The 18,980-nt window shown below is 42.6% G+C and overlaps 1 protein-coding gene across 1 annotated transcript; it reads right to left on the reverse strand.

Moving 5' to 3' along the window:
* Positions 1-1,222: 1,222 nt before the first annotated feature.
* On the reverse strand, positions 1,223-15,138 carry LOC137342686 (XK-related protein 8-like). Its single transcript, XM_068006783.1, has 3 exons — positions 14,538-15,138; positions 11,249-11,439; positions 1,223-9,408 (listed from the first exon to the last, which is right to left on the reverse strand). Exons 1-3 carry the CDS (start codon positions 14,867-14,869, stop codon positions 8,684-8,686), a joined length of 1,248 nt encoding a protein of 415 aa, XP_067862884.1. The 5' UTR covers positions 14,870-15,138; the 3' UTR covers positions 1,223-8,683.
* Between the last annotated feature and the right edge of the window lie 3,842 nt (positions 15,139-18,980).

Here is an 18,980-nt window from a genome sequence, read left to right on the forward strand (position 1 = left end):
TGCCTAGGCCCTAAGCTCTGGAATTCCCTCCCTAAACCCCTCCGCCTCGCTACCTCTCTCACCTTTTAAGACGCTCCTTAAAACCTACCTCTTTGACCAAGCTTTTGTTCACTGTCCTAATACCTCCTTATGTGGCTCGGTGTCAAATTTTGTTTGATAATGCTTGTGTGAAGCGCCTTGGGACTTTTTACTACGTTAAAGGCGCTACATAAATGCAAGTTGCTATTAATGTCATTGGTACATCTGCAGAATGGAAAAACTGCTTATGCAGATCTGCAATTGGCAGTCTTTGGATACTATCAAAAAATTAACTCTAGCTACTAGCAAGTCCGTGTGTGTGTGTATATACAATATAGTGTATACATGTATAATCTAGAAATGAATGATTTGCGATGTGAAAACTAAGGCATCCTTTTTAGTTTTCACATTGTAAATTATTGTGTGGTTCCATTGCTAAGGCCAAATCAGAAAATTGAATTTTTAGTGTGTTCGGGTTAAAAACAAAACAGAAGAATATGATTTTTTTTTCACCAGTCCTGACAGTTTAGTTCCACAGTAGTGAGATTGGACTGTGCTGTTGTATATAATTGTTCCTTTCGCATTCCACCTCCAGCCATTCTCCACCTCATTTTTCACAATGGTATCAGATTGAGAGGTTGGTGGCTCGATTTCTTTCTTTCTTTCTAGAATAACAGAGGGAAAAAATCTCAAAGGTCCACAGGGTTAAAATAAGGACAAAGAAATCTTGATTTTAAAAAATTGAAATTGTAGTGCATCTTTTAAATGTACTCACCTGAAACCTTTCCAGTGTGAATCCAGTGGAAAGGAATCCCAACTGGAGATATGAAAAATATAAAAATGTCTTTCTCTTTTGGCTGTTGGAAAACCCGCCGTGTATTTCCATCATTCAGTTTCTTTCTCTTTATATTTCCAGCATTGTAAGTAATTTGTTGTGAACAGGTTTTAAATAAATAACTTTTATTACATTATATACCCAGCATAAAAGTGCAATGCGGTAACATCCTACCCGAAGGCACCCAGTCTTTTACAATGAATAGTGCAATTGCTACTGGGACTTTGCCCAATAAAGCTGATGCAACCCGACAAAACCTTCAGTCAGTCTTTATACAACTGCAGCTGACCCAGAAGACTCAGTTAATGCATCTTGTCTAGGAACCGTTTAGAGATCACAGTATGGCAAGTACTGAAACAATACTAAAAATTGAAGTGTAATACAGTTTTTCCATTTTATTTCCTATTAACATTTTTAAAACAAATGGTTTGGCAACTTTTAAGTATGCAAAATTTTCAGTGAACTTTTAGAATTATTCAATTCTGCTAGGGGTAAGTGTTTATTTCTTCTTAATTCGGCAAAAAAAAATTTTCACAATGTGGTCTTTTCTTGCACCGTCCTTTCATTTGAAACTTTGGGGCTGAAGTTCTTGTGTTCAGTAAATTTAGTGAAAGTGCAGAGGTGAACAGTGATGAAACATTGGGAGAAAGGGCCAACAGACAATTAATGACACATCCGTGCAGCATCCTGTACTTGCACTTGCATTGTAAAATTGAGTGTTTTGCACCAGGTCACACCCAGCTTTTAGTGAACTCAACAAAGGGGAAAATGTCAACAATCATGAGTCTGAGGTAAATAGTGCACAGGACTTTCCTGCTCAAGGGCACCAGTGTAGTGGCCATTGGTCGGTATACTGCAGTGATGGAGACGGAGAGGGTGGGAGCTATATGACTCCTCCAGCCCTACAACCCTCCGAGATCTCTGCGCTCCTCCAGTCCTGGTCTCTTGCACGCCCCCGATTTTCATTGCTCCACCATTGGCGGCCGTGCCTTCAACTGCCTAGGTCCTAAGCTCTGGAATTCCCTCCTTAAAATGTCTCTGCCTCTCTCCTCCTTTTAAGATGCTCCTCAAAACCTACCTATTTGACCAAGCTTTTGTCCTAATATCTCGTGTGGCTCATTGTCAAATGTTTGATAACACTTCTGTGAAGCGCCTTGGGACGTTTTACTCCGTTGAAGGCGCTACATAAATGCAAGTTATTGTTGTTGACTCTCAGCAGGCACTACCCCAGGTAGCAGCTATAGTGCACCTGGGAATGGTGGAGGAGCAATGCAGGTGGAAGCTAATGCATGACATGGAGGCCATGACTGAGATATGCCACCTGGTGCATGAAGACCTGTAGGGACAGGCAATCATCTGCAATATATCACCAGAGGCTGAAAAGGCAGCACTCAATTTTTATACTATGGGGATCACAAGATTGGGTTTTAGCCACTTTGTCACATCTTACTCCATTAAGTAGATACATATTGCCTCGTGTGTCGCTTTGTAGATCTTAGCAAGAACGAGCTGCAGGTCAGCTGCTGCAGACAGGAAGAATGTCTCAATATCTAGACGAGAGAAGCATTATGTTCCGCACAAACGAAGAATGACTGACTGCCTGATACTAAAGGTGAATTTATTTTATGAAATTGTGCAATGTCAGTGGATATGTCTTTTCAGCGTCATAACACTAGTGTTTTCCTCTTCTATCGCAAACTTCTCTGTTGGTTTTGGATGTGTTGTACTGCTGTCCTCTCCTAATTGAATGAGGAGCACTGGAGGATAACTGCAATGGACACAGAAGGCCCTCTATTTATTTCTGTGACTAATGCTGATGGACCAGCATCAATGGCAGGGGTCATTGTTGCTACACAGTTGTTACTGTGAGCTTAGTGTTGTCAGAGCCTGTGCATGTTGATACTTGCGTAGGCTATGATATGACACATACTGCTGCTGACCAGTGTGCCAACTAGTTGCTTGTGTGCAATTTCACAGATGGCATCATGATGCCCACTTATGTGTGATTGTTTCTATGATTATCGCTTCTCTGAACAATACTACATTTTCCTCCTCTACCTCCTCGGTGTTGAAATTGAGAAATGGTTTCCTACTTGAACTCATACTTTCCCAAAAACTCTCACCTGAGCAAACCATCTTCGTCTCAAGACTTTGCTCCTTTCTCCAACATTCAAGCTTTTAAAAGCCAAGTAGATCTCCAATTCACTGCATTCAAATCTACCTTGTCCCTTGTCTTCACTTTTAATATTATAATGCTTATTGTGTCCTGCATGATTGGCCTTGGTGCTTTATCTTGGTGACTTATTTTTAAAAAAATGTCTCATTAGCTGCTTGAGTAGCGTTAAAAAAAACATTACCGTAGGTACATGAAGATTGGCTGCAACTTTTTCATCAGTGCTAATGAATCTGCATTCTTACAAATCACAAGTTTGAAAGCAAGTGTTCTGACGACTTCATGGTTTTCTGAAAATGCTTTTCTCTATTTATTGTTTACAAGAACAGTTTCCCCCTCTGCCTTTGTTTTTCTGAGTCCCAAATGAAGCTCTGTTGCTGTCAGGAGATGACTTCACTCTTGAATGGTGACTGAAAAATAATTACTTTGGTGTCCAGTAGCATGTTACAATTTGTGCATATGCCATGCTACTAATCTTATGCCAATTCCTATTAATATTCAATAGTGAATACATTAATCTCTTCATAGTCTCCCAATTATGAGGTACAAATTAGGTGGCTGCTTGCACACAATAATAGCAAAAAGTCACATTTATTTATTAAAGCTGATATGCTTTTCTCGCAGATGGTGTGTAGTTTGATCCTCATTAATGTGAGCCTGGACAATGAATGCCACACGGCTATTCAACTGCAAGTGTAATTCCAGCTGAACCCAATACTCTCCCCACTTGATATCTATACATGTGCACATTCTGGGTTCGCTGGATGAATCTGAAGCAGGAATCGTGGCTTGCTGTTCTCTCTTCATCCCAAGAGTGCTGAGGCTAGTTGTAGCACCAACCCACCTGCGATCAGAGGACTCGGCACCCTCCTGAACTGTGTGGAGATATCGATCCAGCTTCTGAATCTCCCCTTCTAAAACTAAACTAACGTAACTAATGCTATGATTCAAACAGCATCACAATAGCCATCATAACTACCAGTGGCATCTGGCTGCTGTGTTAATTGGATGGCTTATACATTTAAAGAATAAATACAACTTTTGAAATTTAGTTGCTAAATTTCAAATACATATACATATAATTTATTTATAAAAATAAGAACAGCTGATCCTGCTGAAACATTAAGTACGGGATGAGAAGCTGTTTAATGAAGCAGACTTCAGAGGCATCCAGCACATTCACGGGCTGCACAGACTAAAACCCAGTACGCATTTATGCTTCATGAATCTCAAATTGTCAGCTATTCAAACTAACTAAATCAGAACCACATTTCTGTGGTCCAGTTAATGCTAATACTTAATTTTCTGAGTGAAAAGTAGTGAGGGTCTCCATTAATTTAAACTACTGTATCTATAGAACGTTTCAATTTCAGTATTTGTGCTTCTAATGGCAAATACACTGGTCGTCAAATATCTGAACACATGGAGTCACTATAAATGGATTCAGTGGCCTTGGTGAGAGAAAGGGGCGATTTCCTCTGCATGCAGTATGTAGCAAAATCATAAATGCATTCTTTAGAAATGAGAGTATCACTTGCCACAGCATACATAAAGGAAATATTCCCCACTCCATTTACCACTGTATTTGCACATAATCTGTTAACATGACCCTGAATGAATATCATAACATTTTACTGTTCATATGTAAACTGGCTATTCATTTGTTCAGTCATTGCAAAACATTTGTCACATTCTCCAAATTAGATGATCACACCTCCCAGACCTGTGACCTCTACCACCTAGAAGGACAAGGGCAGCTGGCACATGGGAACAGTACCACCTGCATGTTCCCCTCCAAGTCACACACCATCCTGACTTGCAAATATATCGCCGTTCCTTCATCGTCGCTGGGTCAAAATCCTGGAACTCCCTTCCTAACAGCACTGTACCTCACTCAAGTCGCTGTTCTGCTTGTGCATGTCTTGATTGCGACTATTGGCAGGCTATCCGACTATGGAGGACATCACAGTCCAGCCTGATCTCTTCCTCATCTGTCGGGGCACTGCCAGAAACCCCCATCCAATTTTCCCACTCCAAGCCCAGAGTGCTGCAGCTACTTGTGGTGCTATCCTGTTTTCCTGGCTGAGATCAGCTAACTCAGCACAAACCAGGGATTGAGACTTGTACCTTTCCACCCTGTAGCGGAGAGATGATGATTTTTGCTCTGATCCATCAAGGGAGCCCCACTGAATAATACATTCCAATTTAGTTGCCTAATTTTGTAACTGATTATACAGTACCAGCTCTGCATCAGTAACTTGAAATGTGTACATCTCTCTTGGGGGCATCATGACAGATTTAAGGATGACATTTTAAAATTGTTTTTGCTGAACTCTTAAAGTTTATAGCTGACTGTACTATGCTAATTTTTTAGTTCGTGACAAAATACAATCTTCTAACTTTCTTACTGTTGTACATGCTTATAATAAAAAGAGAAATACACAACAGCTCAATCAGTGTCTGAGAGAAAAATTGTTCCCATCTGGAACATTAAGCATTTGTCATAATGAGCTCTAATGGAAGGTTACACTCAAAACGTTAACCTGTCTTTTTCTTAGTTGCTGACTGACCTCTGTATTTCTAACATGTTCTATTTTTATTTCATATTTCAATCTCTAGAATTGCTATCATTGCCTACCTAAAATGGAAGGGGCATGTCTATTGGGAAGTACTTTAAATCTCAGAGATGTGGCTGATGAAAAGTCTCTTAAATATTAGCAGTAATGCCCCCTGTGGGCATTGCCATGCGCCCTCAAGACTCGGTGAAACATCAGGCCTTGCACACCCTGTCATGCTCAGCTGACATCAGCCGCTCTGCCGCTCAGTCTCCTCTGATTTTTTTTTGTTAAAGAAGGAATATAGTTTCTCTCTCAATTTTCTCCTGTTTCTATCCTGGAGGCAACAACCAGCCTAACCCTGTCCAACATCCATCCATACATTTTCCAGCAGCGATCACTGGCTAACAATTGAGAGTGAGAGCCCTGGCTGATTAGTATGTTTTTCCCATCTGCTTGGCCCAGAGTTACTGAGGCCAATTTGTGTGCTTTTCCAACTGAGCTCAGCTAACTCAGCACCAACTAGGGATCGAACCTGGGAACTTTGAGGATGTAACTTATATGGTGGATGGGGCAATTGCAGTGGATGTGGTTGTACGTGGATTTTCAGAAAGCCTTTGAAAAAGTACTACACAGGAAACTTGGAGAAGATCAAGGGGCATGGAATTAGGGAAACTGTAGCGTATTAGATTAAAAACTGGTTAAAAATGTGGAAAAAGTGAGAAGTTAAGGGCAGTTTCTTGTGTGGTTGGAAGTAGGTAGCGGTGTCCCACAGGGTTCTGTTCTAAGACTGCTTCTGTTCACTGCGTATATCAATAATTTGAATGTAGGACTAGAGGAAGTAGTGTCAATTTGCAGATGATACTGAAATAGGCATAGTAAATAATTCTGAGGACCAAGGGAAGCTGCAAGACGATATTGATAAGATGGTGCAATGGGCAGATGGAATTCTGTCAGTATGTGAGGTGGTACGTTTAAAAAAATTTTTTTATTTTGAATTGGGGAAAGCTGGATAGAATCATAGAAGTTTACAACATGGAAACAGGCCCTTCGGCCCAACATGTCCATGTCGCCCAGTTTATACCACTAAGCTAGTCCCAATTGCCTGCAATAGAATCATAGAAGTGTGGATCATCAGAGGGATTTGTGGATTCAGGTTCACAAGACATTAAAGGACATTTGTGGCCTAACCAATGTGACATCACATTTTTGCTGTTATGTTCTGTACCCCAATTCTAAAACCCAAAATTCCACTTGCCTTTTTATGACCTTGTTTACATTCACTCCCACCTTTTAAAGATCTATGTACCTGCATGCATAGCGCTCTGTTTCTTCAGTCTGCTAAGAGTCTTTGCCATTTACGGCATAGTTCCTTCCACTGTTCTTTTTCCTAAAATTGCTACTCAAAATTTGTCTATATTAAACTGCATTTGCCGCCTATGTGCCCATTCTGCTAACCTGTCTATATCTTCCTGCAATCACCTGCATTCTTACTCACAGTTTGCCATGACCCCTAATTTAGTATCAACATTCCTTGCTATCCTGGCAAACATTTATCCCTCAACCAACATCACTAAAACAGATTTTCTGGTCATTTATTTCATTGCTGTTTGTGGGATTTTGCTGTGTGCAAATCAGCTACTGCATCTTCCACCATCGTAACAGTGACTGAACTTCAAAAGTATTTCATTGACTGTGAAGCGCTTTAGGGCATCCTGGCATTATGAAAGATACCATAAAAATCCAAGTTTGTTCATTAAGTGCATGATGCCATTAAAAAAGATAATGCAATGACAGGTTTCATGGCGAGAGGTAGATATAAAAGTCTATGTGCAGTTTTGGGCTCCACACTATGGAAAGGATGTTGAGGCAATAGAGAGGGAACAGCACAGATTCACTAGGATGCTGCCTGGTATGAGTTAATACAAATAAGAAGATGACTTGAAAAACTGGGGCCATTTTCATTAGAACAGAGAAGATTAAGGGGTGATTTCATAAGATTATGAAGGGACTGAACAGGGTAGATAGAAACTGATTGTTTCCAGTGATTGAGGGGGCATAGATGCAAGAGATTTAGGACAGAGAGCAGGAGAAATGTTTTTCTGTTTAGAGGGTTGTGATTCTACAGCATGCATCACCAGAGTTAATGATTGAAGCAGAGATCATGTCAATATTTAAGAATAGGTTAGATAGGTGATTGAAGGAAAGGAGAATAAAGGGATATGGAAATAGGGTAAGGGCACATGGGTTACTGCTCATGCGGTTTGGCCTAATGGCCTATTTCTGTGTTGTAATTTCTGTGTAATTTTTCTTGGTCTGTTGGCTTAGACCACACTAGGTAATCATCAGAGGAGCTCCCCTTCATTGACTCAAAGTTAGCATCTTCATTCTTGGATGCTGATTTTAATTAAATGGGTTATTAAATAACTCAGAAATTGGCCATTATAGAGTTATTTAATGGCTAGACTGTGTCAATGTATAATATAAGCTAATCTTCAAAACAATTAACAAAGGTGAAGTATTACAAGAAAATAGGCTTACTCAACCATATGGCAGGTAATTTTCACTTTTGAACAAGCAGCCAAGAGTATTCCTTTGTCCTACCAGTGCAGAACATGAATGTTGTGTCTTCCAATTGAATATTTGACCTAAGCTGTGAACCACATGATCAGATTTCCACACTGTTTACTATCAGGTTTAGGTTGTCCCTAGGGAATGAGTTAGATATTTTTAACTCCAGAAGACCTGAGCTAACTGAGAGAGCAGTAGGGATGCTACAAGTGGCCCCAGTGCCCGGGCTAAAAGGGGGTGGGGGGAGGGCTGATCCCCCATGTAAGATGGATGAGGCTCTGCTGCAATGCCCTCTGTGGTTGAATTGTCTGCTGGCACCCATTGTGTAGGCTCACCTGAGAATGGCAGGAGAAAAGGGGGAAATGTAAACACACATTATTTAAATATAAAGATCTGCTCCTGCTGTATGCATTCCAACTGAAATGTGCCCCCATAGTGCATTTTGACCTGAAGTAAATCCAACATAAAGCTTCAAGGCAGAGCAAAAACCTTTGTGTAAATCGACATTCAACGGAATGTTGGATCTTTGCTTTAGATTTTAGTTTCCTCTATTTTAGAGTCGAGTCTGTTTTCCTCAGGTTTAGGAGAGTAAAAACTGTTGGAAAGTATTTTCATCCTCTTGTTTATCAAAGGTCTGCTCTCGCAAATCGATCGGAATCCATCCTCTTGTAAGCTGTCTGTTTCATCAGTTGTTAGCGCGCGGTGTGTTGTGACAGTGGGATGAAGATACTTGTAATAAATGTACTTTATGATTATGCCAACAAAATATGATGATGGTATAGCAATAAGGAGTTGTAACGTGTAGGCAGCAGTTAAAACTGGGTCTCTATAGAGCCACCAAGATCCAACTAAAATCCCGCAATCAACTACCATGAATGAGTGATAGATAATCTGTCTGATTTTCGTTTTCCCCTCAGAAATATTAAGCCAGATGAAATACAAGATCACTGCCACTGTACCCCTGTAGAAGACCTCTTCGGGAAGGCTGTTCATGAAGGTTGTGCCTTGCTGCCATGCCCAAAAGAACATGGGCAGCCAAATGAGAGCAAAGTGCAAGAGGGCATAGTGTCTGAATATGGTTGCAAACAGGGCAATGCTGACAATCCTGGGACAGATGAGCAGCAGGTTACACAGGAAATAAGACACCGCGGACTTGAATCTAAGGCGCATTTTGTCAGAAAGAGACGTGCGTAGGGACTGGTGAAAATCCAGGACTGCCCAGGCAATGGAGAGAAAAGAGGCCACAATGGAGAAATCTGTGGAAATTGGAACAATATCTAGTGAGTGGAGGATGCACGGAAAGGTTCATCACACTTTCTTGCTTAAACATTTCATTTAATAGAGACTAAGATTTGTTTTGAAAAACTGCCATACTCTGATTCACAAGATAACCCCTTTAAAGGGAATAGTACTATTTCAACCATAAGAGTAAAATTTTTAGTTTATCAAATACTTGACAATTACTATATAATGTGCACAAGGAGTCTACTATTGTGCAATTTCACTAAGAAACCAGCCTCCAAGTACCATTTCATCAGCCCCTAACCTGTTACGCATTTACTTAAGTTACAAATGTCACTAAAAGAACCCCTGTTCACTTAAGGAAGAACAAAGTTATGGAGCTCTGAGTATATGAATCACTTATTTTTCACCTAACGTTCTCTTCTCTTTCTCCCTGTTGGTGGAAGGAGGGGGCAAATTAGCTGGGGATCATCATCCAGCGACTCTTGTTGGAAAATGTTTGCGTGTGAGGATAGGACTGGTTTTGGCTATGATGCCTCACAGTCATATAGCCTGCTGACAATGTTTCTGGGCTTCCATGTGAAGGACATGAGAGAAGAACTGGGCTCCTTGGAACTGATCTCCGGTAACAAAACCCTCAGGAAAGGAGAGATGATGATTTTGCGAAGGAGTGGGCAGGGGAAGTGTCGAACTTTTTAAAATAGTTACAAAACTGTGGGAAAACAGCAGTGGTGTAGTTCTCAAAAGATTTAGTTATGTCTATTATGAAAGAGATTGGTCTGAAAAGTGAAGTATTGTGTTTTTATATGTGGAAGCAAATCTGTGTTGAGTAACTGTTGTCAGGTTTTTGATGCAAGAGTTCCTGTGCGAGTTTTAATTTGTCATGTGCTTTAGGTAGCTGTCTTCCTTTAAATGGAATTTCGCTCTCCCATTTATGTCAGTCAATGGCACCAAGTGAGAACTGCAAAGGGTGGGGTTTCCATTTTACCATAGAATCTTGAAATCCTTTGAAATCCCTGTTGTGCTCTGACGTCGACCATAGTGAGGGGCTGATCGGGATCCCTTTGGGACAAGTAAGTTGCGGGAGGCCAGTGCACAGCGGGGTGTGTAGTCAATGACAGACGGAAGGAGGGGACGTACTGGTGGGTTTTTAAAGGCAATTGTAACACAGAAATATAACAAAATGAGAACACAATGCAAAATGAGAACTGAAACACCAACGGTAAAATACAATTCAATAGAATTTACAATTAGGGGTCTCTTAACTAAAGTGAACTTAAAAATGAGGTGACATCAGAAAAAAAAATTAAAACAAAGCCTGCTAAAGAAAACTCGAATTCCAAAGTGCGCTTTGCCCGTTTTGTGCGTGCATGAATTCCAATAAATATGTCACTTAACAGCTATCCATATCAGCGAGATTTCTCAGTTTCTGGTCTCGCTAGGATCTCCCTTGTGAATAGAAAGCACAACTTGTGCCCTCAAACAGAATTCTATGTCCATTCTCAGGAGGTTAGCTCCAAGGTCCTGGTCCCCCCCCCCCCCAATCAAGTTAACTGGTTCATTAAGGCTTTCAATTTGCACAGCTCATGCTACTGGCTATTTTTGAATATCCATTCAAGTGGATACTTACTATGGGCCTGTTGGATCAAACTGGTTTTGAAAGATGCAATTATATAAAGCTGCTTTTTAGAATCATTACAACCTTAATATCGTTTTACAAAAAAAATTAACAAAATGCTGTTGACTTGTTCTTGGTTGTGCAACTGATATACAGTTGCCCTCTTAAGGTTTCTGTTTCACAAAAAGGCGGGTGAGGGAAGTTTTGACCTGCTTACTGCAGCACTTAGCACTTACACTGGTAAAGCTCCACCCGGTTCTTCTGGATAATGATGTACAGCATAAGTGTGAGTTGAGGAGCGCTTTCAAAAATGGTCTCGAAGAGTCGTAACATGCTGATATCGCTGACCAGATAAATGGCATACTGGAAGCCCGTGGTGTCCTTTCCTTTGTACACTTGGAATCCCAGCTCCAGTGCTGCTACGTACCTGAATGGAACAAAATTAAATTGATAAATTAACAACCTGGTGCATCTTTCACCTTCTGTTGTGTAGGTCTCTAGATATTGGTGAGGAAGGTCAATCAGCTTATCCTCATTCATCAATCTAGAAAAACCTACAGTTCCTTATTGCAGCATCCAACTATTTCTTAAATTATTCCTATATCTTCACCTTTACTCAAAACCTGGCCCAGATGTTAATCACTTTGTGTGACGAACTTTGACTTCAGTCCTAAATTAATATAGTGTACCTTTTCTGTACTGTTAAATATCTTGTAGCCTCCTTTCAATCTTCTAACAGTAGGGATCAGCCTTGTGGCCGTTCTCTACACCACCTCCAAAGTAATGCAATTCTATACAACTGAATGGCAAGTTTCCCTTTGAATAAGTTTCTTCTTCTGATAAATTACAACCCATCTTTGGGCAGCCTTGTCTTAAAGAAAAAGAACTTCTGTTTATTTAGCGCCTTTCACAAACTCAGGACATCCTAAAGCACTTTACCGCCAATTAAGTATTTTTGAAATGTAGTCACTGTTGTAATGTAGGAAACATGGCAGTCAAATTGCGCACAGCAAGGTCCCAAAAATGAGATAACTGACCAGATTATCTGTTTCAGTGATGTTGATTGAGGGATTAAATATTAGCCAGGACGCTGGAACGAACTCCCCTGCTCTTTGAAATAGTGCCACGAGATCTTTCAGGTCCACCTGAAAGGGCAGACGGGGCCACCACTGCCAATAAACCCTGTAGCTGACTGCCAAGAACACAGTCTCAAGCTCCACCATGTAGAAAGACTGGGGACCATATCAAGGTAAAATATTGAATGGTACAGTTAAGACAATCCTAGAATATTACTTTTAAAGTAACCTAAGGGAGTAGGACCAGGGAATGTTAATTTAAACTAGTGAAAAGTAAATCTAATAACTATATTTGGAACATCTTCACTCAAAGGGCAATAAATGTCTGGATACATTACTGCACAACTGTCCCAGGGTGTGTTCTCGAATTATTTACATTCTAGAATTATTTACATTATGAAGTTGATAAGAACTGGCTTAAATCTGCTGCCTGGACGGGTGTAATAGTATTGTTAAAAGGAAATGGAGAGACACAGATGGAAAGGGGAAGAGAGAGAGTGGAACAAAATGAGTGGGAAGGACGGGGGTCACAGCCAGGAAGAAACGCACAATAATGATAATGCAAACGCAGCTCCATTTAAATTAATGGAACTGGTGTTACTTGTTTACAGTGAGACGCATTGTGATAGGTGACAGTTTCTACCAAAAAGTTGAATCAAGTGAGATAAATGAATTGTCGTCTTTGTGTAACTGTTATCGGTCGTCTATAGATTTATAGGAGCGAATGTGAAACCAGTCTTTGTTTCCCATCCTTTCTGGTCAACAAAAGATATCTTATGTATCTATTTGAATGTACTTTTTTCACCAATTTTGCCGCTTTTTCCCTCCTTTTCTCCTGGGACCATTAACTCATGGCTGGGGTACTTTCCACAGGTGCCAGGAAGCCCCCAGTATCTCGTCCAAGTGGCCATTATTCTAAGATAGTGAATGTCAGTAGACTATTCCCTCACAGATGAGGCATCACAGCCAAGCCCAGTGCTGGCCTCACAACATGTGCACCTCCAGCAAGGGTCACTTGGATTGATCAAGAAAGAGCAACCCTTTGTTAAAGCTGCCACCCACCCCCTTTAACCCAGGGATGGTGAGGCCAATGGTAGCACATCACCCCAGCTGAGACCAGCGAACTCAACAGATCAAATTTGGGGCCACTGAGTTTTAGCTACCCCCTGAGCCATCTGATGTTCCTAATTCTTTCCTCTCCCCCAATGTAGTATTTCACTACCCCAGCCTCCTTGGTCCCATTCTGTCTCAAAACCCCCTCCCTCTTTTTAATTCCTGCTTTCCCATACTTTGTCCATGTCTCTCTCTCTTTCTCTGCCCATTTCTTTTTTCACCAGTCCCTCCCTGCCTTATTCTTTTTCTTCCCCCTTGGGTTATGTCTCTCTTCCCCCTGCCTCCTGTCTTTTGCAACAGGCTTTTTCTCCCTCTGTTTCGAACTAGTGCTGACCCTCTTTCCCCATATGTTATGGTGCTGCCCTGATGCCCAATTTGTTCTCTCTGCCTCTTTTACTCTGTCTGTATCCGCCCCTGATGCTGCCCTTAGGTTTTTGAATGATGTCACCAATCAGGTTCCACATGTACACTGACGGCACCCAGTTCGACCTCACCACCACCTCTCTCGACCCCTCCGCTGTCTCTGATTTGTCACACTGCTTGTCCAACATCCAGTACTGGATGAGCAAAAATTTCTTCCAACTAAATATTGGGACGGCCGAAGCTATTGTCTTCGATCCCCACCGCTGGCCACTGTCTAAGGCTGAACCAGATCGTTCGCAACCTTTGCATCCTATTTGACCCTGAGATGAGCTTCCAACTCCATATCTGCTCCATCACCAAGACCGCCTACTTCACCTCCGTAATATCACCCGTCTCCACCCCTACCTCTGCTCATCTGCTGCTGAAACCCTTTGTTACCTCTAGACTTGACTATTCCCATGCTTTCCTGGCCGGCTTTCCATTTTCCACCCTCCATAAACTTGAGTTCATCCAAAACTCTGCTGCCCGTATCCTAACTCGCACCAAGTCTCGTTCACCCGTCACCCCTGTGCTCGTCGACCTGTATTGGCTCCCGGTCCAGGAATGCCTCAATTTCAAAATTCCCATCCTTGTTTTCAAATCCCTCCCATGGCCTTGACCCTTCCTATCCCTGTAACCTCCTCCAGCCCTACGACCCTCCGAGATTTCTGCACTCCTCCCATTCTTGCCTCTTGGGCATCCCTGATTTTAATCACACTGGAATTCCCTCCCTAAACCTCACACTCTCTCCTCCTTTAAGAAACTCCTTGAAACCTACCTCTTTGCCCAAGCTTTTGGTCACTTGACCTAATATCTTCTTATGTGGCTCCATGTCAATTTTTTTTTTTGATAAAGCTCCTGTGCAGCGTCTTGGGACGTTTTACTAGGTTAAAGGCGCTACATAAATGCAAGTTGTTGTTGTTGAGGTACTGACCTGACCAGGAATCCCAGTTGCAGCCAGTGTAACAACCCCATACCACGGTCTCCTCCCCCGGGGGTCTTCAATTCTGGGAGACGTACGGAACTGGAAAGTCTCTTTAGCTCGTCTTGATCTCCAACAAACCAGCACCAGCTGAACAGCTGAACCACCGCCGAGCAAAGGAGCACCAGAAATAACACGGTGCCGCCCCAGAAATAATCTCCTGCCAAGAAGAAGGAGACCACGACCCAGACATCGGTCCCAACGTCGATGAGAAAAGTGGCCAGACCGAGCCAGATGAAGATCAGATCAACCACAGAGAAACGAAACTCATCGCCCGAAGCCATATTCGGAATAAAACAGTGTTTTTAAAAAAAAAAGTTTGTCGTCATTTACCAATCAGCTCGTCTCTTAATTGAACTTGGAAACTTTTCGCTCCGCTTTGGGTCGTGGCTGTTACTGCAAGCCCAACACTCTGCATCTTCCCTCCCCGCACTCCCTGGATCGCATGTTGTTTCATTTTGCCTCCAGCTGAGTTCAATTGCTTTAATTTCTATGTTTCCAGGAGGAATTTTTTAAAAAATATATGTGGTATGTGATAAGGAAATGAAATCAAACAAGAGTGAACATAGCTTTTCTGCACTCTTCAGTGGCACCCTCTAGTGTTCCTCACTCCAAGAAAAGCTCCACTGCTCAGAGTGGCTCGGTGCCTTTTGCTGTATGTCATCTCACTGTTTTTTGGTATAAACATGTTAGCATGTTTATACCAAAAAAAAACTCTTTTAAAAAAAAACACACACACATACAGCTCCGAGAGGTGAAATCCCTCCTTTTTTAGCACGAGTGAAAAAAGGGGTTTCCCATTTTGCACTCATATTAACGTTTTCCAACAAAGTTAGTGAAAGGGGGAATGTCATCCCATGTTTAAGTGAATTGGCCACCTCTCTCACTCCTTTTGATTATCAAGCTCGCCCTTCATCTTTCCCTGACGCTGACAGCTCTGCTTTCAGATTCTTCAGTGCACAGGGAGTTTGTTTTCTGGGAGGCCAAAGCAATTTTCCCCCTCGCTTCTCTTCTGAAGCCTCCTCATGCTGGAGTTACAACAACTAGTTTTAGTATCAAAAACGGAACAAGCGAGAGACTAAAAACCCAGTACATAGTCGGAGAAAATCTAGTTTTATTTTGAGTATCATAAAAGTATATAAACGTGCTGCAATGCAATACAAGTTTCCATGTTAAATTATTTTAACAGTAAAATACATTTACACTATTTGTGGATGGACTGTGTTGACTGAAAATATATATTTAAAGTGGCACATGACCACCATAGATTCTTGAAGCACAAATATTTTAAAGTTTTTCAAATATGAAATTGTTGATAAGATTTATTTTTCAGTATTTGCTATGAATTATATATTGTGGTCATTGTATGCAGTGTATCCATTTTGTCGTCCGCTGTAGTCATTATCTAGGCTTTTCAGATATACTTCATTTTGTACACTTTGTTTTCAAGCATATCATTGTTTCACAAGGCTTGTAAAAGACACACTGCCTTGGGACAAACCAAGGACCGATCTAGCAGCCAAATCTAGCCAGCAGAATTTTATACCACCACAAACTGTAACCTCATAGCCTGGTACATCCCTCACTCCTCCATCACAGAGGGAAGGTCATTGTCCTGCACTGACCTCAGTTTTGCTAGGGTTCCTTGATGCCATACTTAGTTGAAAACTACCTTGATGGTAAGGGTAGCTACTCTCACCTCTCCTCTGGCCTTCAGTTCTTGGATCTATGCCTGGATCAAGGATGTGATGAAGTTTGGAGCAGAGTGGTTCTGGTGGAACCTAACCTGAGATTTGGTAGGTTATTGGGGAGTAGGTATTGCTTGTTGGTACTATTGATGACTCCTTCTATCACATTACTGATGATTGCGAGGTGGCTGATTGGGTGGTAATTGGTTATGTTAAACAAGCAGGTAATAGCAATGCCAAACAAGAAAACGTCTAGCCATCTTCCTCTAATCTTTAACAGCATAATCATTGCTGTCCTCACCAATCTACCTGTTGTAGATGCATCTGTCCATGACAGTATTGGTAGGAGTGACCACCGCACAGTCTTCGTGGAGACGAAGTCCTGTCTTCGCACTGAGGACACCATCCAACGTGTTGTGTGGCACTCCTACTGTGCTAAATGGAGTAGATTCAGAACAGATCTAGCAGCTCAAAACTGGGCATCCATGAGATGTTGTAGGACATCAGCAGCAGCAGAATTGTATTCCAGCACAATCTGTAACCTCATGGCCCGGCATATTCCTCACGCTACCATTACCAACAAGCCAGAGATCAACCCTGGTTCAATGAGGAGTGTAGAAGAGCATGCCAGGAGCAGCACCAGGCGTACCTAAAAATGAGGTGCCAACCTGGTGAAGCTACAATTCAGGACTACATGCATGCTAAACAGCGGAAGCAACATACTATAGCCAGAGCTAAACGATTCCACAACCAACAGATCAGATCAAAGCTCTGCAGTCCTGCCACATCCAGTCATGAATGCTGGTGGACAATTAAACAACTAACGGGAGGAGGAGGCTCTGTAAACATCCCCATCCTCAATGATGGCAGAGTCCAGCACGTGAGTGCAAAAGACAAGGCTGAAGCGTTTGTAACTATCTTCAGCCAGAAATGCCGAGTGGATGATCCATCTCGGCCTCCTCCCGATATCCCCACCATCACAGAAGCCAGTCTTCAGCCAATTCGATTCACTCCACGTGATATTAAGAAATGGCTGAGTGCACCGGATACAGCAAAGGCTATGGGCCCCAACAACATCCCGGCTATAGTGCTGAAGACTTGTGCTCCAGAACTAGCCGCGTCTCTAGCCAAACTCTTCCAGTACAGCTACAACACTGGCATCTATCCGACAATGTGGAAAATTGCCCAGGTATGTCCTGTCCACAAAAAGCAGGACAAATCCAATCCGGCCAATTACCGCCCCATCAGTCTACTCTCAATCATCAGCAAAGTGATGGAAGGTGTCATCGACAGTGCTATCAAGCGGCACTTACTCACCAATAACCTGCTCACCGATGCTCAGTTTGGGTTCCGCCAGGACCACTCGGCTCCAGACCTCATTACAGCCTTGGTCCAAACATGGACAAAAGAGCTGAATTCCAGAGGTGAGGTGAGAGTGACTGCCCTTGACATCAAGGCAGCATTTGAATGAGTGAGGCACCAAGGAGCCCTAGTAAAATTGAAGTCAATGGGAATTAGGGGGAAAGCTCTCCAGTGGCTGGAGTCATACCTAGCGCAAAGGAAGATGGTAGTGGTTGTTGGAGGCCAATCATCTCAGCCCCAGGATATTGCTGCAGGAGTTCCTCAGGGCAGTGTCCTCAGCCCAACCATCTTTAACTGCTTCATCAATGACCTTCCCTGCATCATAAGGTCAGAAATGGGCCTCGCTGATGATTGCACAGTGTTCAGTTCCATTCGCAACCCCTCAGATAATGAAGCTGTCCATGCCCGCATGCAGCAAGACCTGGACAACATCCAGGCTTGGGCTGATAAGTGGCAAGTAACATTCACGCCAGACAAGTGCCAGGCAATGACCACCTCCAACAAGAGAGAGTCGAACCACCTCCCCTTGACATTCAATGGCATTACCATCGCCGAATCCCCCACCATCAACATCCTGGTGGTCACCATTGACCAGAAACTTAACTGGACCAGCCATATAAATACTGTGGCTGCAAGAGCAGGTCAGAGGCTGGGTATTCTGCGGCGAGTGACTCACTTCCTGACTCCCCAAAGCCTTTCCACCATCTACAAGGCACAAGTCAGGAGTGTGATGGAATACTCTCCACTTGCCTGGATGAGTGCAGCTCCAACAACACTCAAGAAGCTCGACACCATCCAGGACAAAGCAGCCCGCTTGATTGGCACCCCATCCACCACCCTAAACATTCACTCCCTTCACCTCCGGCGCACAGTGGCTGCAGTGTGTACCATCCACAGGATGCATTGCAGCAAATCGCCAAGGCTTCTTCGACAGCACCTCCCAAACCTGCGACCTCTACCACCTAGAAGGACAATGGCAGCAGGCACATAGGAACAACACCATCTGCACGTTCCCTTCCAAGTCACACACCATCCCGACTTGGAAATATATCGCCGTTCCTTCATCGTCGCTGGGTCAAAATCCTGGAACTCCCTACCTAACAGCACTGTGGGAGAACCGTCACCACACGGACTGCAGCGGTTCAAGAAGGCGGCTCACCACCACCTTCTCAAGGGCAATTCGGGCAATAAATGCCGGCCTCGCCAGTGACGCCCACATCCCATGAACGAATAAAAAAAGAACCTTGCTTAGCTGAGTATCATGGATGTTGATCAATGGTGTACTTCAGGCTGATGTATGGGTGGCAGTAATCAGCCCAGTAAATGTGCAAGCCTATTGAATTTT

The sequence above is a fragment of the Heptranchias perlo genome, chromosome 26 (assembly GCF_035084215.1).
Source record: "Heptranchias perlo isolate sHepPer1 chromosome 26, sHepPer1.hap1, whole genome shotgun sequence".
Taxonomy (NCBI): Eukaryota; Metazoa; Chordata; class Chondrichthyes; order Hexanchiformes; family Hexanchidae; genus Heptranchias; species Heptranchias perlo.

Excerpts from the sequence above, each read along its gene's own strand:
- LOC137342686 (XM_068006783.1), bottom strand. The coding sequence starts at position 14,869 with ATGGCTTCGGGCGATGAGTTTCGTTTCTCTGTGGTTGATCTGATCTTC. Across the intron at positions 11,440-14,537 it reads CAACTGGGATTCCTGGTCAG|GTACGTAGCAGCACTGGAGC; the intron begins GTCAGTACCTCA and ends TGTTCCATTCAG. Across the intron at positions 9,409-11,248 it reads CCGGGTGGAGCTTTACCAGT|ATTTCTCCATTGTGGCCTCT; the intron begins GTAAGTGCTAAG and ends CAATTTCCACAG.